The sequence below is a fragment of the Mauremys mutica genome, chromosome 9, assembly GCF_020497125.1.
Source record: "Mauremys mutica isolate MM-2020 ecotype Southern chromosome 9, ASM2049712v1, whole genome shotgun sequence".
Taxonomy (NCBI): domain Eukaryota; kingdom Metazoa; phylum Chordata; order Testudines; family Geoemydidae; genus Mauremys; species Mauremys mutica.
Genome location: NC_059080.1, coordinates 61383323 through 61405679, shown reverse-complemented (window position 1 = coordinate 61405679; position 22357 = coordinate 61383323). Strand labels below are relative to the sequence as shown.

Sequence of the window (22357 nt, the reverse complement as noted above, 5' to 3'; positions counted from 1 at the left end):
GCTTCTGATGAGGCCAATAAATCGGTTAAGGCGAGAGCCTCAGCCCTGGTGTAAAGTGATGTAGGGAAAAGATCAACTATAGATTGTTGTAATTGGATGTAATTTTGTCTCCTTGGTTGTGATGTGCAGCAAACTTCTCCCCAAACCCTTCCCCATCCCCCTCCCAAACAGCAGCTAAAAGGCAAGTCAAGCAGAGGTTAATATTGAGAAAGTAATTGTCAGAGTGGTAGCTGCACCTACATTACTCCACTACTCATCTGCTGGGGCCCTCTGTAAGCCCTGGTCTACACGGGGGGAGAAGGGGATCGATCTAAGTTATGCAATTTCAGCTATGTGAATAACGTAGCTGAAGGCGACGTACTTAGATTGACTTACTGTGGTGTCTTCACTGTGGTGAGTCGACTGCTGCTGCTCCCCCATTGACTCCGCCGGTGCCTCTTGCGGCGGTGGAGTACAGGAGTCGACGGGAGAGGGCTTGAGGGCTGATTTATCATGTCTAGACTAGAAACAATAAATCGATCTCTGCTGAATCGATCGCTGCCCGCCGATCTGGTGGGTAGTGTAGCCATACCCTAAGAGCAGTTTGTGCTTTGATTTTATTCTTTAACCCTCCGGTGAAGTGTTATTCTGCAAGAAGCAGCACGCTAGTCATTGCAAAATAGAAGCTTTAATGTTTACCTCTCAAGCGCTCTTTGAGCTACTGCCCAGGCTTATCCAAGGTTGTTTTTGATATGCCAAGCTTTATTCAGTTTTCTGAGTGGGGAGAGATAAATAGTGGTGTCCTCCAGGGATCTGTACTTGGACCAGTACTATTCAGAATATTCATAAAAGGGGTCAACAGGGAGGTGGCAAAACTTGCAGATGATACAAAACTACTCAAGATTGTTAAGTTCAAAGCAGACTGTGCAGAGCTTCAAAGGGATCTCACAAAACTTGGTGACTGGGCAACAAAATGGCAGATGAAATTCAGTGTTGATAGATGCAAAATAATGCACATTAGACAACAGAATCCCAACTATACATATAAAATGATGGAGTCTAAATTAGCTCTCAGAAAGAGATCTTGGGGTATGTCTTCACTATTGGCCGGATTGGCAGGCAGCGATCAATCTAGCAGGGATTGATTAATTACATCTAGTCTAGATGCGATAAATTGATCCCCGAGCACTCTCCCGTCAACTCCTGTACTCCAGCTCGGTGAGAAGTGCAGGCAGAGTCAACGGGGGAGCGGCAGCAGTCAACTCACCGTATGAAACAATCACGGTAAGTAGATCTATGTATGTCGACTTCAGCTACGTTATTCACGTAGCTGCCCCCCTAGTCATTGTGGATAGTTCTCTGAAAACATCCATTCAATGAGCAGCAGCAATCAAAAAAGGGAACAGAATGCTGGGAATAATTAAGAAAGGGATAGATAATAAGGCAGAAAATATCATATTATCTCTATATAAATCCATGGTATGCCCACATCTTGAATACTTGTGCAGATGTGGGTGCCCCATCTCAAAAAAGATATATTGGAATTGGAAAAGGTTCAGAAAAGGGTAACAACAATGATTAGGGGTCTGGAATGGCTTCCATATGAGGAGAGATTAATAAGACTGGGACTTTTCAGCTTGGAAAAGAGATGAATAAGGGGGGATATGATAGAGGTCTATAAAATCATGACTAGTGCGGAGAAAGTAAATAAGGAAGTGTTATTTACTACTTCTCATAACACAAGAACTAGGGGTCACCAAATGAAATTAATAGGCATCTGGTTTAAAATAAACAAAAGCAAGTATTTCTTCACACAATGCAGTCAGCCTGTGGAACTCTTTGTCAGAGGATGTTGTGAAGGCCAAGACTATCACAGGGTTCCAAAAAGAACTAGATACATTCATGGATGATAGGTCCATCAATGGCTGTTAGCCAGGATGGGCAGGGATGGTGTCGCTAGCCTCTGTTTGCCAGAAACTGGGAATGGGAGCAGAGGATGGACTCCTTAATGATTACCTGTTTTAATCATTCCCTCTGGGGCACCTGGCATTGGCCACTGTCAGAAAACAGGATACTGGGCAAGATGGATCTTTGGTCTAATCCAGTATGGCCATTCTTATGTTCTTATTTAATCTTCATTCTAGTACATTCACTTTTCACATCAAAAGTCCAAATCATTACAAGTGTATGTTTTATAAACCTGAATAGTCTTTAGAGGGATGTAAATGGCTTGTTTTTCTGTCTTTTCAATGTATGATTTCAATAGTTCTATGGGGGCAGCAGTTAGATTTTGTGAGGTGGGAAGCAATTTAAACACTAGCCCAGGGATTGGCAACCTTTGGCATGTGGCTCACCAGGATAAGCACCCTGGTGAGCCGGGATGGTTTGTTTACCTGCCATGTCCACAGGTTCGGCCGATCGCGGCTCCCACTGGCTATGGTTCGCTGCTCCAAGCCAATGGGGACGGCAGGAAGCAGCGGCCAACACATCCCTCGGCCCGCGCCACCTCCCCGCAGTCCCCATTGGCCTGGAGCGGCGAACCGCGGCCAGTAGGAGCCGTGATTGGCTGAACCTGAGGACGCGGCAGGTAAACAAACCGGCCCGGACCGCCAGGGTTCTTACCCTGACGGGCCACGTGCCAAAGGTTGCCGATCCCTGATCTAGCCAATGGTTATGTATCAAGGAGTGCATTAGTCACATGGCATAGAGTTCTTAAATTATTTGTCAAGTCATTTCAATATGGTAATATTTGAGAAGTGAAGATGTGGTCTAAGATGGGAGTCTCTATTAACTGAAATATTTGGTTATTTAAGTGATTCTTACTGTCAACTGGGTTTTTTTAGACTTAATATTATAAAGCTTCATCACTGATTCTGATGATGATACAGAGTGCTGAATGACAAGACTGAGAGCAAAGTGTGAAAACAAAGATACTATGAATTAGTGAACAAGAATATTCCCTCTTATTAAATGCAAATATTATAAAATTGCTTATACTGCATGGTAAAGCAATTGTTGTAGAACAGGGTTCTTACAATTGCAGTGCATTTCATCATAAAGCAATCCTACCAGCTTGCCTTACTGTCACATAATAGCAAGACATAGGTTGCATCAAAAGGGTTTTTGCTGATTCAGGAATTTGATGCTTAATTTCTTGGTTCACTTGTACTTGTTACTAGAATATCAGACTGTTCATTGTAAGTTGGAGCTGTGTCATTTATTGGTCAAAGAGTGTTGCTTTGGAAATGTGGCAAATGGACCTGCCCACATACAATTGCAGCTACTAATGCTGTGTGGGTTTGCCCTGCCAAGTATTGCCCATGGGCTTGAACCAAAGCCCATTGAAATCAATGGGAATATTTCCATTGACTTCAATTGTCTGCGAATCAGGCACTAAATAGTCAGAATCTGGTAATCTTGTTGGGGCAATCTGCCAGAGTCATATAATTTTATTATCAGTGTCCCTGTGCATCAGTAAGTTATAAACTACTTTTCTATCAACCTCTAACATGTCTATGTTTTGCAGAGGCCTTTGAGTCATTGCTTCGCTCTGCAGAGAATCACACAACCTCCCTGTTTGAGACGGCTTACAGAACCATGGCAAAAGAAGCTGCAGAGCCTGTCAAAGAACTTTTTACAGACCTCTCTCTGTATATTTTGGGTGCTGAGACTACAGTGGAAAATGCAGTTTTACGGTTCTTCGACAGTCTCTTTCCTTTGGTTTACAGTCGGCTAATAAACCCTGGAATTATAGATTTATCAGAGGAATATACCGAATGTCTACGACTAACAAGACAAGACATAAATCCCTTTGGACATTATTCTAAAGAAGTGGTTACAGAGCTGTCAAAATCTCTTTGGGCAAGTAGGATGCTAAACCAGGCCCTCAATATGGGCATTGAAGTGATAAACACAACTGAACATGCCGCTCTTACAAAGGAATGTAGCAGAGCACTAGTGAAGATGCAGTACTGTCCACATTGCCAAGGACTGACACTAATCAGACCTTGTGTGGGATATTGTTTAAATGTAATGCGAGGCTGTTTGGCCAGTGTGTCTGAGCTGGACACTCAATGGAGGGAGTATATCTCCACACTGGAATATCTGACTAATGAAATGGCTGGGTCACATGATCTGGAACTTGCACTTCTGAGAATCAATAATTCAATCAATGACGCTATCCTGCATGCACAATTGAATGGGCCACAACTCTCTGCCACAGTAAGTACTCTGTAATTGTTCTGAAGTTCACTTTTTGGCTTTCCTTATTTGATGAATAAACATCTGATCATTTGATGTTTTTGTGTCAATTGGCAGTCAACAAGAACTTTGTCAATAGTACATGCATATATCACAGATAATGACTATGGGATTCAGTAGCAATTGACTTAAAATGAAATTAAGACAATTGTAAACTTTCTGTGGAATTTGCTAAATAGAGAATTTAGAGTCCTTTACAAATCTGATCAATGTGTGGTGGGACTTCAGCTACACATTTGCATGCTAAAACTCCTAGCAACATTTGCAGAAGTTACATACCAACTGAGGACTTTTTAACAAAAAAGACAGGGAGATTACAATGTGGGGTATTTAGGAAAGTGGGATTGTGAGTGTAACTATCTCTTTTTGCTAAGAATTCCTAAGAGCACTTTCTTTAGTGCTAAATATCAAGCTATCAGGAGAAAAAACCCAAGAATGATGTGTGTGGGGGAGGAAACAGTAACATGATATGATGACAATGAATAGAAAATGGATGGGGAATGGAAGAGTAGTGAGATTATTAAAAACGCTATTTAATGTACATCATTTACATGAGTGAAGGCTAAAAATATGCTGACAGTAGATCCATCTTGTATGGCTGGTAGGATTAGGGAGGCAGAGCGAGGGTGTTAGAATTACACAATAAATAATGACAACACATAACTGACAAGCCTTCTGATAAATTGTTGAAAACTGGGCCAGAAATTATTGAAATGACTAATGATGCAGCTGGCTACACTTGTATGAAGTCCAACACCACCGTCAATAAAGAATCGTGGCAACTGTGCTCAAAACAGAGTTGAGACTAATCTAGGAAAATTCAGATTGATCCCCTTGACTTAGAAGAAAAGGAAACCATACTCAGGACAAGTGAGAAGGAAATGAGTTGCAGAGCTTTAGAAGGTTAATTCCTGTGCTGAACTTGGCTTACCATATGATTTAGGGGGAAAATACTTGAGAGATTAAAGAAAGGGGAGGCATAAAGAATGCAATTCCAAACCAGGAAAATTTGTGCCAGATGGACATGCCAGTGTGGCAAACTTAAGTGTTTATAGTTTAGTGCAATAGTAAAGATATCAAATTCAGCAACATTTTCAATTTTGAACAGATGATAAGCAGGGGCGGCTCTAGACATTTCGCCACCCCAAGCACGGCAGACAGGCTGCCTGCCGCGGCTTGCCTGCGGAGGGTCCGCTGGTCCCGCGGCTTTGGTGGACCTCCCACAGCCGTGCCTGCGGGAGGTCTGCCGAAGCCACGGGACCAGTGGACTTCCCACAGGCAAGCCGCGGCAGGCGGCCTGTCTGCCGCCCCCATGGCGACCGGCAGAGCGCCCCCCCGCAGCTTGCCGCCCCAAGCACGCGCTTGGCGTCCTGGGGCCTGGAGCTGCCCCTGATGATAAGGCAAGACAGTGAGCACAAATGAAAATGTAAAAAATAAGAATATACTATATGATTAAAACATTTCTTTAATATATACTTAGAGGCATTGTTATGGTCTATGTTGTCTCAGGCTCAAGAATGTTCTTTCTTCAATCATACTTGAATTTGTGGAGACATTTGCTGCTCTGTTTGGCATACAAGGATAAACTCAGAACATTAGGACAAGGTTGTGTGGTTTCATTAAATGATCCATGATGGTGTTTTCATAGGCATCTTGTGCAGTGTGCATGAGCTGTGGAACTTCCTTCCATTTGATGATGAGTCCATGGTAGCACCATAGGGCATTGTATGCTTAAAAAACCCCACCCATACCCCAGATACTTGAAGAACAAATTATCCGTGTTAGAGACCCATTCCACTCCTCCATCCTGATGCCCTTGTTGTGATACATTAGAGGTAGATACGTGATCAAGATAATTTGTATACTTCCATGTATTGTATAAGAGGCGCATCTGGTCACTAGGAGAATTACAGTACATACACCAAAATCTCCCCTCAATCAGATCCATACATCAACACTGACTTCCAAGGTGGTAAATGAGAGCAAACTTAGGCTTTCTAACTATTACAGAAAAAATGACTTGACACATACATTGCATTTGTTGCAGGAACTATTATATTTTAGCATGCATTTTTATGTCATATTGCATTGCATTCGTCAGCACAATAATCAGCATGCTATAATTTTGATGTTTAATGTTGGGGAGGGGGAAATACACAATGCAGGTGAATATCAGATAATCTAGAGTCTTATCTTGCACCTTGAAGTCAATGAGAATTTTACCTTTGATTTCAGTGGAAGCACAGTTGGGCCTTGAAATGTCTTTCAGGCTGAGGAAGTTTCTGTTAATCCTAATGTGAGTGTCTCATCTGAGTCATACATGATTCCCTTTCATTAAACTTAAACATTTTCCTTCAGCTTTCCAGATGACCTCAGCTAGATAACTACATGGAATTCTTTATTCTGCTTTTCAAAGATCTTCTCATTTGCTTTCACTAGGGGAATCTCAGTGTACAAAGAAGGCTGTGTATTCTTTTTCTTTATTATTTCGTGGACTGATCTTTAGGCTAGCAGAAGAAATGTTGTGTTTTGAAGATAAAAAGTATACTGCAGTTCATGTTATCCTCAGTCTTCCACTCATTTTAGTTGTCAGTAGGGTGACCAGATATCCCGATTTGATAGGGACAGTCCCGGTTTTTGGGTCTTTTTCTTATATAGGCTCCTATTACCCCCCACCCCCATCCCAATTTTTCACACTTGCTGTCTGGTCACCCTAGTTGTCAGATTTCTGTAGGGTAAGATAATATTTCTGTGACAGAGCACATTCTGGTATTTTGAGTAAGCATGCAGTCTGATATTGGTTTAAAACTTTCATGATTAGTTACAGGGGATAACCGTTATTTAGAAGATTAAGCCCAATTATGCTCTATTTCCTTTAGTCAGACTAGCTTCTCTGAAGAAATGGACGAGAGTTCTGGCTACAATTTTAGAACTTCCAGCTGTGTGATGGCTGATTAGAATCCTGGGGCCTGATCCTCAAATACACTCATTCCCCTTTACGCTGCTCTGACAGTATTTGCATCTGTTATATTGATTTATTTGAAACATGCTTTCATGTACGTACATGAACTACCCATTCCTTTTTATATCACAATGTAGTGATCATTTCATATTTAGGCAGTTTATTTTTCAGCTTCAGGAAACCAGGAGATGTAGATCTTTTACGACAGCAATGTCTGTAACAAACACAGTACTTCATTCAATAGTAAATACTCTAACCATGGAAAACTCAATCCAGAAGCAGAGCACTACTAGTCAGTTTCACTTATCCTAAGCCAGCCTTAATTAATGCACCTTCTCTTTTAGAAAACATTTACAATTTTTGAAATAGTCCCATGGAGCTTACATGCTAAAAAAATAAAGTTTCATATTAGCTGATTGGCTAATTGACAATGAATAAGGGAAAGCTGGCTATTCTTTACCGTGTGGGGAAAGGGATAAGTAAACCAATAAAGTGCTTACTATACTTTTTGCTCAAGAGAAACTTATTTCATATGTGTAAGAAAAAAAAATCTATTTTCATGAATGGTATGTAACTTCCTTGAGACTGGCCTATAGTGATCTGGTCCATTACAGCCGAAAGACTTGTCGGATTCACCTGGATGGCATGTGTGACAGGTCACCGTTAAGCTATTCGTACTCTTTCTCTTCAGATTCCTACAGAACAGGCAGTGCCATTTGTTCAATGAGGCTGGCATACACCCAGCTACTTAAACTAATGCGAGTCTGCCATGGGCTGCAGCATCAGCAATCATAATCATTATTTTCTGTTTCGTCTGCTGGAATCTAATTGTGTGTCATATTGAAAGGAATGCTGACTGCATCATGGTGCCAGATATGTAGCCCTAGCTTGTACTCTTGATATCACTTTGAGTGAGGGTTTCCTCTTCTCCCTCCGCCTCTCTTTTGTTTTTGCATTCTAAAGCTTGAGACTTTTTTTTTAATACATAAAATCAACCTTAGTTGTGTGGTACAGTCCTTGTATTTCATGCATCAGTACATTTTTATTATTTCCTGCAAGGTGGAAGAAAGGTACCCCTGAACAAAATGCTAATTGAGGTGAAGCAGGACTGAAATGCATGCTACCACTGGCACCTGTGGGAACTGTACACACATTGCTTATCCAGGGATAAGCCAAATTCCCATATTCACTAACAGTAAAAGGTCACTGTCCCTAAAAGATGATGATTAAAGAAATAATGGCTTTCAACAAAACACATAAAACGTGCTTTTAGTCCATTCCTATTCAGCAAAGTGCATAAGCACATGCTTAATTTTAAGCACGTGCATAGTTCTGTTTACTCCAGAGAAACTTAAGCACATGTTTGTGCATTGATGAATGGATGCCACAGTCACTGCTGTATATCCATTTTGGGGTTAGTAATTCTTGGAAATAAATCAAACTAAGGTGGTATTGCAGCTGTTTGTGGGGGGCTGATAGGGTCTTGGTTGTGGAATCCTTCCTCACATTGGTGAACAGTTACTCATACAAATCGATATGTACATTTCATACCTGCAAATGATGCCACCAGAATGATTCATGAGTAAGTGCTCACCAAGGTGAGTGAGAGTTCTGCAGTTGGGCCCAATGAGATTAAAATCTCATGGAACAAATTCATCCCTAGTGCATCTCCACTGATGTAGAGTGAATTCGACCTTATGCCTTTTTTTGATCTTTCTGCACATCACCTTTGGAGTGTTCAGTCTGATATAATATTTTTGGAAGGGAAGAGAATATTTGCTAAAGACTTATGAATTGAAAGTGTATAGTAGTAGGGTAGTAGTAATTTAAAGGTTCTCTCCTTTTGGGGTATAAGGAGAACATCAGCATTTGCTTTTGTCTTGAGTCTGCTCACTTTCCTTCCAGATTACCACTACTTATCCTTCTCTCAGTTGCAGCTGGGTCTGAATGGAAGGATGGTCCAGTGGTTAGAATACTGGCTTGGGAAAGCCGGGTTCAATTCCTTGTTCCTCCTTAGACTTCCTGTGAGACCTTGGGCAAGCCACTTAGTTTCACTGTGCCTTAGTTCCCCATTTGTAAAAAGGGGGATAATAGCACTTAATATCTCACAGGAATGCTGAGAGGATAAATACTATGAGGATTGTGGAGTGCTCAGATACTACAGTGATAGAGACCATATAGTATAGATAAATTTTTGCCCAGATGAACATGCTGTGCTTGACCACAGACCCTTGTGTGTGTTTGCTTCCTGTAGAACCACTGTGGAAGGAGGAGGTTGGGATGCAGCTGCCCAAGTGGGTTCCAGGACCAATCACTCATGGACCTCATGGGACCCAGATGGGACCTACCACACACTGTCTCATACAAAGGGATTTTAGGGCTGGGATGGACTTAGGCTACACAGGTTAAATGCAGCATGTGGACATGGGAGAATTTGCCCAGCTGGAGGTTTGACCTGGAGTTCTGAAAGATGGTACTGTCTTTCTCTGTCATCTCTGTCAAAGTTAATAGAATCTGTGTAGATTATAAACAAAAACAGAGATATCCTTCATCTGCATCAATTCATGTATTGCCCAAGAAAGTATTAACTCTGACTAGGAGTCAGACTCCCTCCTGCAGGCGCAGAGTGGTGCATGGTGTGGGGATCATTGGGCCAGGGGAGATCAGGGTTCTGTGGAGTTAAGGCTCCTTGTATTCTTTGTCCCCCACATATGCCCTTCTACGGGGCTAAATGCAATCTGGCCATTTGAGTATGGCTGGACAGTTTAATGGAGAGTTCTGTTAATATTCAGGAGTTGAAAATAGAAGTAGAAAATATTTGACAACCTTTAGAAATGTAAAATTTGTCTAGGGCAAAGTTCTGCAGTCTCTACACAGGCAAAACTCCCACTGATCTCAGGCAAAACACTTATTGACGTAAATAGAAGCTTTGCCTGACAGCTTGATCCTGTGTGAATGCTGATAAGTAATGTGTTGTAGCATTCATGGGTCAGGCTGCTGAGCCATGGTGGCTTTTCTGTTCACAGTCCAATAAGGTGGGCATTGCAGGCTGGTGGGCTGGCAAGGACTCAGTGTCTCATCGATCTTGGGAAGTATTGAGCTGCTTGCTGTGAATATAATGTTTTCTTAGAGCCCTTGGACACATTTCTGTGCCAGTGGCTGGCTCTCATGGCTGGCTGCCCAATTCTCAGATTTTTCTAAGTGCAGCCATTAAGCACATTTGAGTGAACCAGCCAAGCAAGTTAAAACAGGCTGGTCAGTGCATCATTTGCAATCACTGGATTGCATTTAAGCGCTTAAGATCGCAAAGTTGCCAACTGTTATGTTTGGTGTTTTTCTTAAAGCCGCAACTGCTGGAGTCAAGTGACTACATGAAAATATCAGCTCTCATTTAAAATAATAATAAAAAACCCTACAACTTCTAATGCTGCTACTCATCACTGCTCATTTCATTGGTGCAAAGACACAAATGAGTTAGGAGCCCAGCTCCCATTGATTTTCAATGGGATTTGGACATCTAATGCTCTTTATGCCTTTTGAGAAGCTTGCTGGTGAGGTCCACAGGTTTGTTCACATTGCTGAGCACCAAGCATGTTTCCCTATGCTATCTACAAACCTCTCTGCATAAGTGTTGGGCAAATGCTGAGTGCTGGTGTCACAGGATCCTCTCACCGTTACGGACACCTTCTCTTGGCCACTCTGAGGATTAGCTCCTTCCAGGGGCTGTGCCGTCCTCTGATGGTCTAGTCCCCCCATTGTCCTCGCTCACTCTGCGGCTCCTCTCACTCCACTATGGTCCTACCCTTCCAGGGTATCAAGGTCTTTTGGAAGAAACTTTCTCAGGTACTCCACTCTCCTCTGCCTGGCCTGTGCTACTTCACCAGTGGTTAGTAGGCACACCCTCTACTCCAGTTCCAGCTCAGGGATCCTCTGATCAGCAGCCACGGTCTGCACTATCCTGTGCTTTACTGCTTTTCCCCTGAGCCTTGCCTACCTTCCTGGCTTCCCCCCTCTCTGAGTTTGCCAGCCCAAACTCCCTCTTCTCAGGGAGTGACTACAGACACTCCATAGTCCCAAACACAGCTCCCTTCACCTATCTACTTCCCTTCAGCCCTCAGCTGCTCTCAGATACTGGGCTTTATGTGGGCACCTCCTGTTCCTGTCCACCTGAGCCTCCTCTCTAATTAATCTCTGCTGCCTGGGACCTCCTCAAGGTGCAGCCTGGGCAGTTAATTGGCTTACCTGGCCACCTTAACCCCTTCAGATCTTGTGTGGGGTGGCCACAGCTGGGTGTCAGTGCTTTGGCTCTTCACTTCTTGCAAAAGCATTCAGTAGCATGGAAGACCAAGCCCTTCGTAAGGAGTGCAGGTTTTTGCCCATAGAGTGTCATAGTAAAATTGAAATAATGTGGATTTATTGGATCTAGTTATTCATTTCAGTAGGCCTGTGCATAGGCTCATGGGTCCACCGTTAAGGTTTTCTTTGTAGGATCAGGGTCTTAAAATCCAAGATTCAAAAATGTTGATTTGTACAGCTATATTAGGTTTATTTTTAGAAAGAGGAAGTTGATAGAATGTGGGAAAGACACATATTCCTATGTCCGGATTGTTCTTTGTGCTTCATAAAGATTTTATACGGATACTTGGGTATTTTCTTCTTATCACTACTTTAATACCTGAAATAGGAGAGAGATTGGTTGAGATTCTAAGGTGACACAAAGAGCCATAGCTCCATTGACTTTAGTGTAGCTCTACTGATTTACTCCCTCTGAGGATCTGCCAAATTGTATTTGCTGTGTTGTACTAAAGAAAACAACAGCTGACAGAGAGCCTGATGGAGTGTGATCATAATATCAAGAGCTGATCATAGGTCAAATATTATGAGAAGGCAGAGGGATCTCTGTGACCTGAGTTAATTAATCACCTGGAGAAGGACAGGCACAATTAGAGGGGCTGAGTGTCGCTAGGGAGGTTATGCTGGGAGAGTTGTGAGAAAAGAGCTAACCTTGCTGGGGGGGGCGGGAAATGAGAATGGAGACAGGATGGTAGTTAGCAAATGAGGGATTTTTCTGAAATGTAAGTGGCAATTTTAAGGTGTCAGGGAAAGAGCCAGTGGAAAATGGAGTAGTTGATAGTGGTGATATAGGAGTCGATCCAATGTCAACAGGAAACTTTTCACTGACTTCAGCGGGAGTTAGGTCAGGTGCATAGTGAACAAGAGTAAGAAAGTAGGAGGGGTGGATAATTGAGGTTGACAAGGGATCTAATGAAGACTGGGTGTATTTTAGATGAGATTGGGTTGACTTCAGCAGTGACAGAAGGGGAGAAGTGAAGATCTTGTAGTGAAACAAGGATGTGCCTGGTTTGGGCTAATCATTTCAGTAGTGTTTCTTTACTTTCTTGAAAGAGAAGTTAACAATCTTCTCCTGTTGCTCCAAGCAAGGGTGGGAGGTGAAAGTTGTTTTAGGCACCGGTTCCTGAGGGGGTGATTTAAGGAAAGAAAGTAAAGTGAGCATTTAGCTAGTGAACTGGGCTTTCCATGTTCCCCAGTGGACATTCGTTCCTGTTGTACTCCCCATCTCTCCAGTCACTTGCAGGTGGACATCAGTTCATAGAGGTGGTGGCCCAGTCAGCAGATTGTGCAATTGAGCGTATGAGATCAGAGACTGTGAACCGATTGCAAGCTGAGCAAAGTATAGCCTTGAAATGATGGATAGATAAATCTGAGCAAATAATGTCAATGAGAATCAACGGCAAGATATAATTTATAGGAGAACAAGAAGTGGTGGTGGTGGTGGTGGGTTCCTTAGTCTCCTTCCCTTCTAGGTAGTTTTAAAAGTGGCATTCATCCTACAGATGGGGTAGAATGTCAACCCAAGATACATGTGCATCAGTCTTCTCTTTCTTCTAAAAACTTATCCATAAGGGTTTTAAAAAATATTTACCTGGCTGTTTATATGACTTCATCGCTAATGTTTCAATTTTGAAATTGCCATAGATGGATGTAGTGTGGCATTGGCACTAAGGTTCTAATACATAGGAAACAGAAATACCTTGGCACAGAGTCAATGATACCATTAAGGGACAGGCATGGGAGATTAGTGATGCATGAGGTTGATGATAAAGAGAGCCCAAATAAAAATAAATCTTTGCCTTCTGCTATGCGGTCACCGCCCAAAATCTGTGATACATTTTCCTGAAGGTGAAAGGGAATTTAATTACCCCAGAGAATAGAAGCCAGATAGAATTTGTACAAGTGAGCAAGGCATTTAAGATCATATTAATTACTTCCCAAAATATTAAAGGGAAAATAAGGTCTTGTTAGTTTGGAAATCACTAGAGAGAATGCCTGATATACAGGGCTGTATGTGGAAGGTGATAATCATTTTTGGATTTTAATCCAAAAGTCACGCACACAAAAAAAAGAATTTGTCCATGGATGATGCTTCATCTACAGTCTAAAAGAATTACACAGGATCTGGGTTGTAAAAACTTCACATGGCAGGCACCCTTCAAGGAAGAATTTAGAAATTCTAGAACATACATGAAGTACATCATTATGTCATTTCCCTTCTGGGGTTTCTGAAAGAAAGCTAGAACTGTGTAGATGCACATTTCATTTACTGCGGTGGTATAAGAGCCCCATCTTTCAAACACTTATTAGTAGGTGTAATGTTTACCACCATGATGACTTAACTTTGCATCATCATTACCCATAGAAAAGAGAATGTAGACCAAGATATATTCTCACTGAAATAAACTATATTGCCATTTGTGCCCTTAGAGCTATGTAAGTTATGTCAATTTCCCCCCAATACCAATCATACTAAAGTTCATCAAGGAAAAAATAAGTATGTTTTAATAATGGCATATGCAAACTTATATGTGGAGGCATTATTATTGCTTTCAATCAGTTAATTCTCCTCTTCTTGGCCAAATTAATATTTTGAGAGAGTTTCTTCTTGTGAGGTGACCTCAATAGTCCCTTCTGGTCCTTAGTCTCCCCAAATCCATCTTCCCGAGTTCTTAACTACCAGCCACATTGACTTTCCCCCTCTGGTTCATCACCACCGAAGGCATGAAACCTGCACCCAATTATGAGTTCACTTCGGCACACACATGCCACATAGTTTGCACAACAGATACCTGCTTGGGATAAAAATAAACAAAAATTTTATTTAATAAAACAATCATGGATTCAAAGATGAACTAGTAAGGAAAAGCAAACGCAGACAAGTGACACAGAAAAAAACCCCATAAAGATGCCTCGCAGGCTTAACACTTCTCCAGTAGCTAAATTCCCTTCTCCAGTGCAAGTTGCCTATTGCCTCTGAATAGTTTCCCAGCATGCCCTCTGTCCTAGAGGGGATCCAGTGCTTCATAGACAGCATCCCGCTTAGATGCTGACTCTCAGTTTCTGGATAGCTTTCACTTCAAACCCTTTCTCTTTTAACAGGGTTTGCAGGTTTTTTCCTTTTTCTCAGGCTATGACCTGGTCTGCATTCCAGGGTTAGGTCAACATAAGCTGTCTTGTGTCAGCCTCACTGTGGAAGAGTTGTCACTTAAATTCGATTCCTGCCAACATAAGTGCCTCCCTATGCTGATTAAATAAGACCACCTCCCCGAGAGGCATAGAGTCAATGTCAATGTAGTTAGGTTGACACAGTGTCAGTATAGACACGGCATTGTATACACTGACTGTTACTGGCTTTCAGGAGCTGTCCCACCATGCCCCACACTGACAGTACAATCAATACAAGCGCTCCTGGTGGGGATGCAAACTGCTGGCACAAGAAGCCAAATATGCGCGCACACAAGCAATTTAATAACTGTGCTGGCTGCATGGCGAAGTAAGTTAGGTCGACCCGCTTTTTTAGTGTAGACATGGCCTATGGTAATTCATGGTTACAACAGAGCAGGGGGGTTTCCCAAACTGGGGTTTTCTTTTCAGTTTCAAGTTGTTTCGGTGTTTTCCCATTAACTTGAATGGTCTACCATTGTCTCTTCCTGGTTGCACAGTGCTAGTTACTTGGGACCGGTATTGTGTGAACACCTGCCTGGGAGGTGCCCTTACTACCTGATTTCCTCACAACACTGCTATGAGGTGATGGTGTAGTTAAACTATAGATTCAATTACAATTTTCTATATGTATTCACATGCCTGTATTCATATCCATAACCTGTATACAGATCTCCTAGTGATGATCAAGTTCAGGCCATTACAAGCTGTCATAGAAGACCTTCCTTGACATATTTTATACACACTAACATTGTCTACAGGCAGTTGATTCAGACCTTCCTGTTCTCCCGTTGGGGTGTCTGATCCTCAATTGTCACAGACCCACACCCGGGCTGCAGAGGAAGATGAAAAACTCCCAATGTCCTGACAATCTGACTAGGGAGAAAATTCTTTCAATCAATTAGACCCTGAGTATGTGAGCAGGGGACACCAGCCAGGCATCTAGAATGGATTCTTGGTACCACCTCAGGGCACTGGTCCATCCTGTCTGTTGTCTTACCTCCACCAGTGACCAATCTCTGATGATTCAGAGGAAGATGAAGAGCACCTCAAAATATATCAAGCCAATAGTGCATCAGGGCAAAAATTCCTTCCTGACCCCTGCAGGTAATGGGCTGCAGCCTTGAAGTGTGAGACTTGCTTTTAGTTATTAGCTTAATGCAGAGCTACACATATTAAGAGCATGTTGAAGGCAATACAGGCACTCTTGTTCTCCCCATGACTCATGAAGAAAGGGGATGAAGAGGGGGACTCGCAGACTCCATGGCCAGAAGGGATCACCATGACCACCCAGCCTGACTGCTTGCACACATAGGCTGCAGAATTTCTCCCTAAAGCTAGATTAAAACATACCCATTAAAAAGAGGTTTAATCTTATTTATAGACTCTGAGAGAAGGTTAGTCCACGGCCTCCCTTGGTAAGCTGATCCAGTGTTTAGTCACCCTTAGAGCTAGGAAAGTGTGTCTTATTTCAAGGCTGAATTTGTCTAACTTCAAGTTACAGTTGAACGCTTCTCTGGAGAGTTCGATTCTACACCTGACACAGAGTTCTTATGTGATACTGGGAAAGTCTTTTAAACCAAACTTTTCAGTAAGTATGTGTTCCTCAATTTCTTGGTGCCTGACCTGAGATTCTGAGGTCTGATTTGCAGAAGTGCAGAGCACTCAACATCTTCAGGACTGTGCTTTGAATATAGAAATTATGTATAATGCGAAGTAGTCTGAAAAATCAAATCCTAGGTATGTCAAATTGGGCACCCAAATTAATGGATACTTTTGACTTTAATCCCGGTGCTTCAGTTCCCCATCTTTGAAATGGGAATAATACAACACCCTTATGTCACAGAGGTGTTGTGAAAATAAATTATGAATATTTGTGAAGCACTCAGATACTATAATAATGAGCACCACAGAAAAGCCTATGAAGAAATTGTTATTTCTGTTTTCAGAACAAGATTTGAATAATGTGCAGTAAATAAGTCCTGGAGCCACACATTGAACAATGAGGAGAAAATATATTGAATAGCTGCTCATTCACTGAGCACCACTCATCCTGTGTACTGAATGAGGCAAGCGTCACATGGGGAAAAAAAGTCTCCAGGTGTGTGTGTGTGTGTGTGTAATAAACCATATATCACATCCAGCTACAGAAGATAAAATTCCTATATCACAGACTGGGCACTATCCATTGCGCTATTGTAAGATGTTGGGAAGAAAAAGACGAGGAAAAACGATGGCCCTTGCAGCTTTCTTAATGTTTAAAGAGATATGTAAACTGAAAGAAATTATAGAGAGAGCTGGCTTCATTGCTGTTAGCACATAGCTAAGCATATGAATTCCATTAAGTCTCCTTACTGCTCATGGCCTGAGAATTATCATCTTGATAATATTTAGTATTTCCACACTCATTATTAGCAGTATAATAGCACCTGGAAGACTGCACAAAGATCAGGCCCCATTGTGCATGGCACTGTACAAACACACAGTCAGGGTACGTCTACACAGCAGCCAGGAGGTGTAATTCCCAGTGCAGATACATGTACATGGGCTAGCTGTGGTCAAGCTGGTGCCTAAAAACAGCAGTGTGACTGCAGAGCCACGGGCAGTGGCTTAGGCTAGTTACCCATGTACAATCCCACTCAACCTCCTGGTGGCTTCACACCCTTGAGAAGTACTTACTGTAGATAGGTTTCAGAGTGGTAGCCATGTTAATCTGTATCAGCAAAAACAACAAGGAGTCCTTGTGGCACCTTAGTGACTAACAAATTTATTTGGGTATAAGCTTTCGTGGGCCAGAACCCACTTCATCAGATGCATGGGTTCTAGCCCACGAAAGCTTATGCCCAAATAAATGTGTTAGTCTCTAAGGTGCCACAAGGACTCCTCGTTGTTTTTACTGTAGATAGATATTATCACCAGTTTACAGATGGAGAGACAAACCCAGAGAGGGGAAGTGACTTGTCCAAGGCCACACAGTGAGACAGCAGCAGAGGTGGAATTTGAACTCAGGAACTCTTCCTGGTTTCCAGCACTATCCTCAAGGGACATGTTCTTTTCAAAGAGACTGAAATGCCTGAATTAAAGAACTAGTATTAATTTGGCTACAGAGTCAGAACCTGCTGGAGGGCAGAAAGTTGGAGGTAAAAATGAAATAAGTTTCTTAAAGCAAATTCAGCAAAGGACCCAACATTTTTGGAGACAGTCATTTGGAAGGTCTGGGACAGAAAAGAAAAAACAATTTTAGGAAAAGATAGTGTTGTCAAAATAGTCACTTTTAGGAAAATGAGTGTAGAGAAAAAGCTACCAAACATAAAGCAGCAGGAGATGACTGCACAGTACCTTTATACATTTGAAGAGGAAATGGCAGTACTGTGAATAAAGTAACTTTGCGCTGAGTGAATTCATAATAATGAAGGGTAACTGGCAGTCAGTAACTAACTGCTTGGGTAAGTAGATTGAGCAGTGTCATAAAACAACTTGTAGAGAACACCAGGAACTGAACCCAGGTGCTTCCTTCCTGAAAGTTTACCAGTGTCATAGGATCAACACCAGCTGTCAACAAGTGTAAAACCACACTGTATGTAGTTTAAAATATCACATTTAATTTCTTGTCGCTAGATTGCTGAAAAGAACAATAGAAATGTGCAAGGAATTATATGTTAATGCAATACCACAGGAAGGACACCCACTAGGGATATCGTAAAAGAACTAATGTTGCAATTCTTTGAGGCCTTTCTTTCTGAGGAACAACCTGAGAACCCAGGAAATAGAAGCAATGTCCAGCTCTGAGTGAGGAACCCACATGTGAGTTATGAGGAACCAGAATATTTTCCCTGTAAGTTCTGCCTATTAAAATGAAATACCTTATTTAAATGAATTTGTGACAGCTACCAGCTTGGCTGACGCACCAGGGATGTCCAGAACTGAAAGCATGAGCTGCTACATCTTGAGCTAAAGGGCCAAGACTAAATGAGCCTTTTACAACCTGAAATTATCTGCAGATCAGGCGCAGAGGGGGGACGTGTGAGACACTCACCAGTAGGTTACACAGTGAAGGCTCTTTTGCACGGGTACTGCACGAACCCCTCAGAATGGAATGATTGAGCTTTTTACTAAAGGTCAGGGATAGTATTCACCCTGGATGTAAACCAGTCTTCTAAATCAACATTAAGCTTTTTGTTTTTGTGTTACATACTTGTTAAGACACTATTCTGCTGTGATAGTCAAATAATGAAGAGTGAGATTTTCAAAAGCCCCCAAGGGAATTAGGTGTCCAACACTTACTGGGATTTGTTGCTAGCGGTCACCTAATTTCCATTATTTTCTTGGTTTACAAGCATTTTGAACCCTGAATACCCCAGAAACTTTTCTGGAAATTAGTCGTCTGAATGGTTTGGTATATTTGTCCCATTCATTTCCCTCCATTTTCAGAAACATTAATTGAATCAGGAGTTACTGCCACAAATGTTTGCAGAATGTGAATTATGAGTTTTCACAAAAAAATAATTTTGAATTTGTAAGTGGGAGGGTTCTCATCAAAATTGTTTGGATGCTCAGAAAATAGATGCAATTTTATTTGATTTACCTGACCAATCACAATTAAGCAGCATGACTCAAATATGCCTGCTATTTCCAGAAAACTACATCTGCTCTATTCTTTGTTTCCTTTCTTTGCTTCTGTATTTTGTTTGGTGGTGGTGGTATAAAATTCACATTCATTGTATATGTGGTCCACTGAAAATATATGAATGTTCCTCTATATTACAGAGGATCAATTGACACACAAAAAAAGAAATATGCATCTTTTATGGAGCTGACTCTTTTTTCTTTTTAAGGCTGCTGTAGTTTATTAAAAATAATGGATTTCTGTAGCTGCAGTAGTTTGGAATCTTTGGCACTTCTGTTTGTTGTGGTTAATTGTTGGTCTTATAAATTAACAAGGCCTCAGACAATGAAGGTAGAGTGTTGCTGGGTTGGGGTCCAGTCCCTAGTGAAAAATGCAGTTCCAGTATATTGGCAGCTAGACTGCTTGTTATTCATTGTAAGGCGTCTAGCTATGGGAGTGTTAGATGTTTGACAGCATTGAATAGATTCCAGTCAGCCATACAAACTACCTCCACTGAAGTGGAAAGGACCATAAAATTGTTTTAGCAACAGCTAATTCTCTTGGGTCTTTTAGGGTTTTTTTTTTAACTGTTTGGTTGCCCATAGATGATTTGCCAATTCAAATAGTAAACATTCTCAGGTTGTTTGTATGGGCTTGTCATTGATCTCACATCTAATCTATCTTAGATTTTTTGCAGGAGCAAAACCTATATTTAAGCACATTTCCCCCTCTTTTTTTTTCTATTCCTGATTCTCTAATTATGTAGCATTAGAAACTAGAGTATTTTTTTGTTTTTGTTTTTTTTAAATTGACATGGTATGAATAGCTTTCAATCTCGTTGTAATCAAGGAAAGATTCAAGCAATGTGGATATGCTGTTTTTCTCACTTGTAGATATATAACAGGGGTTCTCAAACTGGGGGTCAGGACCCCATAGTAGGTTGTGAGGTTATTCCAGGGGGTTTGCGAGCTGTCAGCTTCCACCCGAAACCCCGCTTTGCCTCCAGCATTTATAATGGTCTTAAATATATAAAAAGTGTTTTTAATTTATAAGGAGGGGGTTGACTCAGAGGCTTGCTGTGTGAAAGGGGTCACCAGTAAAAAAGTTTGAGAACCACTGGTATATAACTTCCTGCCTCTGCTTGTTTCCTGGCCATTGAAAACCCAACTAAGCCAGATGCCCCAGAACCTTTTAAAATCAGCCTCGGGGAGAAATTTTATCCTCTTCGACCACTGGCTAGAGGTATAGATGAGTCAAGTTGTTGTCCTGACTTACTTGAGAGTCTAGAATGGTATAGGCGCTAGATGTAAGGTAAAAAGGAGACCTGGAAGGAGCAGCCTATCATATACTGAGATAAAAGCTGGGGACAGCAAAATCTGTAATAGCCCAGACTATAAGAAGGATCACTAGGGAGAACCAGGGTGAAACAGTCTTGTGGCTGCCGGAGCAAACCAAACTAAGGCTGGTAGCAGGGACCTTAGAGAGGACAAGCACATGCTAAAAGCAAGAGAATCCAGGCCTCGGGGATATTATTGCAGGGCTGGAGAATGAAAATGGTCCAGTCAGCCATCCAGATCCTCAACCGGTGTAAAATGGTATAATCCACTGAAACACCAGCTGAGGATCTGGATTAAGGAAGTAAAAGAAGGCCAAAGGCCAATAATGAATTTATGGGTGCAGGATATGTATCTGCTGGGGTAAGGTGACCAAGTAAGTTTGGGACCATAAGCAGCATGAGGTGATTCTTCCCCCATCTGCCCCAGCTAACATTGTCACCTGTACCAAATATTTCTTCCATGGAACGAAAAATATTTTAATTATTCTATATAATTGGTCAGAAATTGGTTTCCCTCCTGTTTTTTATTTCACTGTAAAATAATTATGTCAACATCAAGTTGATTAACTGAAATAAAAATGGTCTTTACCAGCAACTGGCCTGAAGGTAAAAATACCAGCTGCACCAGTAAGACCTCAGCCAGCTGGCAGCATCACCCCATCCTCTGTGTGCTGCTGGAACTAAACAAGTAAAATAAGTTAAAACACTTTCTAGTACCCATCTTTAACAAACTATATTACATTCAGGCAAAATTTCTCACCACACACTTTCAGCAAGATGACTGACCAAACTCTTCAGGTCAGCCCAAGAGGAACAGCTGTTTCCTTTTGTCTTCTCAGGTGCAGCGAATGCAATATGCAGTGGGGGAGGGAGTCTTGGGGTGTTTGCCTGCCTTTTTTATAGTTTCAGTCCACCTCTTGAAAAATATTTCTAGCTGAGAACCAGGAGACAGAGTCTATGTGGAAGGATGTTCACAGCTGTCTTTTTTTCCCACCTGCTTCCTTTGTTTTTCCTTCCTGCTTCGTGATTCTGTTTACTGTTTACTGCTTAAATGAAAATTAAGGCACATATTCCTTTGTTTAGAACACACCTGTTTGCAGACATCTGCTTGGGTGGGGCTGTGGGATTTGGAACATGTATTAATGACATCATACAGGGGAGTCTTATAACTTTACATACGAAGTTCCCACACACATTTTATCAGGACAATACTGACCAGAAAATTATGAGTTTGCAAATGATACCCTACAAGGCCTACCTTGTACAAAGATTATTGCAATAGTGTGTAGGGTGTGAATATGGGCAGTGTATTCTGTCACACATGCCCACCAAAGCATCCCAGTCTTTTTGCATAGAAATGGCATAAGGGTTATTCAAATATTATCCCCTAGCAACCTCCCTGAGATCTCACTTCAAAGTACAGCTATTATCTCTGTTAAAACTCAATGGAATTTCATCAGCGGGACTTGCAGTGTGAGTAAATTAAGCTGGATTTGACCCTTATGGTGTGGCCACATCTTTTTTGATGTTCAGCTCTTCATTGTCAGCTACAGATTCTAAAAGTACTAGAATCTGACTAAACAAAGACATTTCTTTCAGAATCTGTGCCGAATGCTGACTATTCTGATCTTTAGTTTCCATGTCTGGTCAGGGATTCCTCCCCTGAACATGAGCAGATCTTCAAGTTGGCATTTCT

At 41.7% G+C, this 22357-nt stretch overlaps 1 protein-coding gene across 6 annotated transcripts in view; it reads left to right on the top strand.

The window, feature by feature from the left end:
* Nucleotides 1-22357, top strand: part of LOC123376999 (glypican-5-like) — a 654555-nt gene that overhangs the window by 161424 nt on the left and 470774 nt on the right. For all 6 annotated transcript variants that reach the window (XM_045029334.1, XM_045029333.1, XM_045029332.1 and 3 more), the window contains one exon: nucleotides 3506-4200. In XM_045029334.1, the coding sequence (XP_044885269.1) occupies nucleotides 3506-4200 (695 nt within the window). The remainder of the gene's footprint in view (nucleotides 1-3505; nucleotides 4201-22357) is intronic.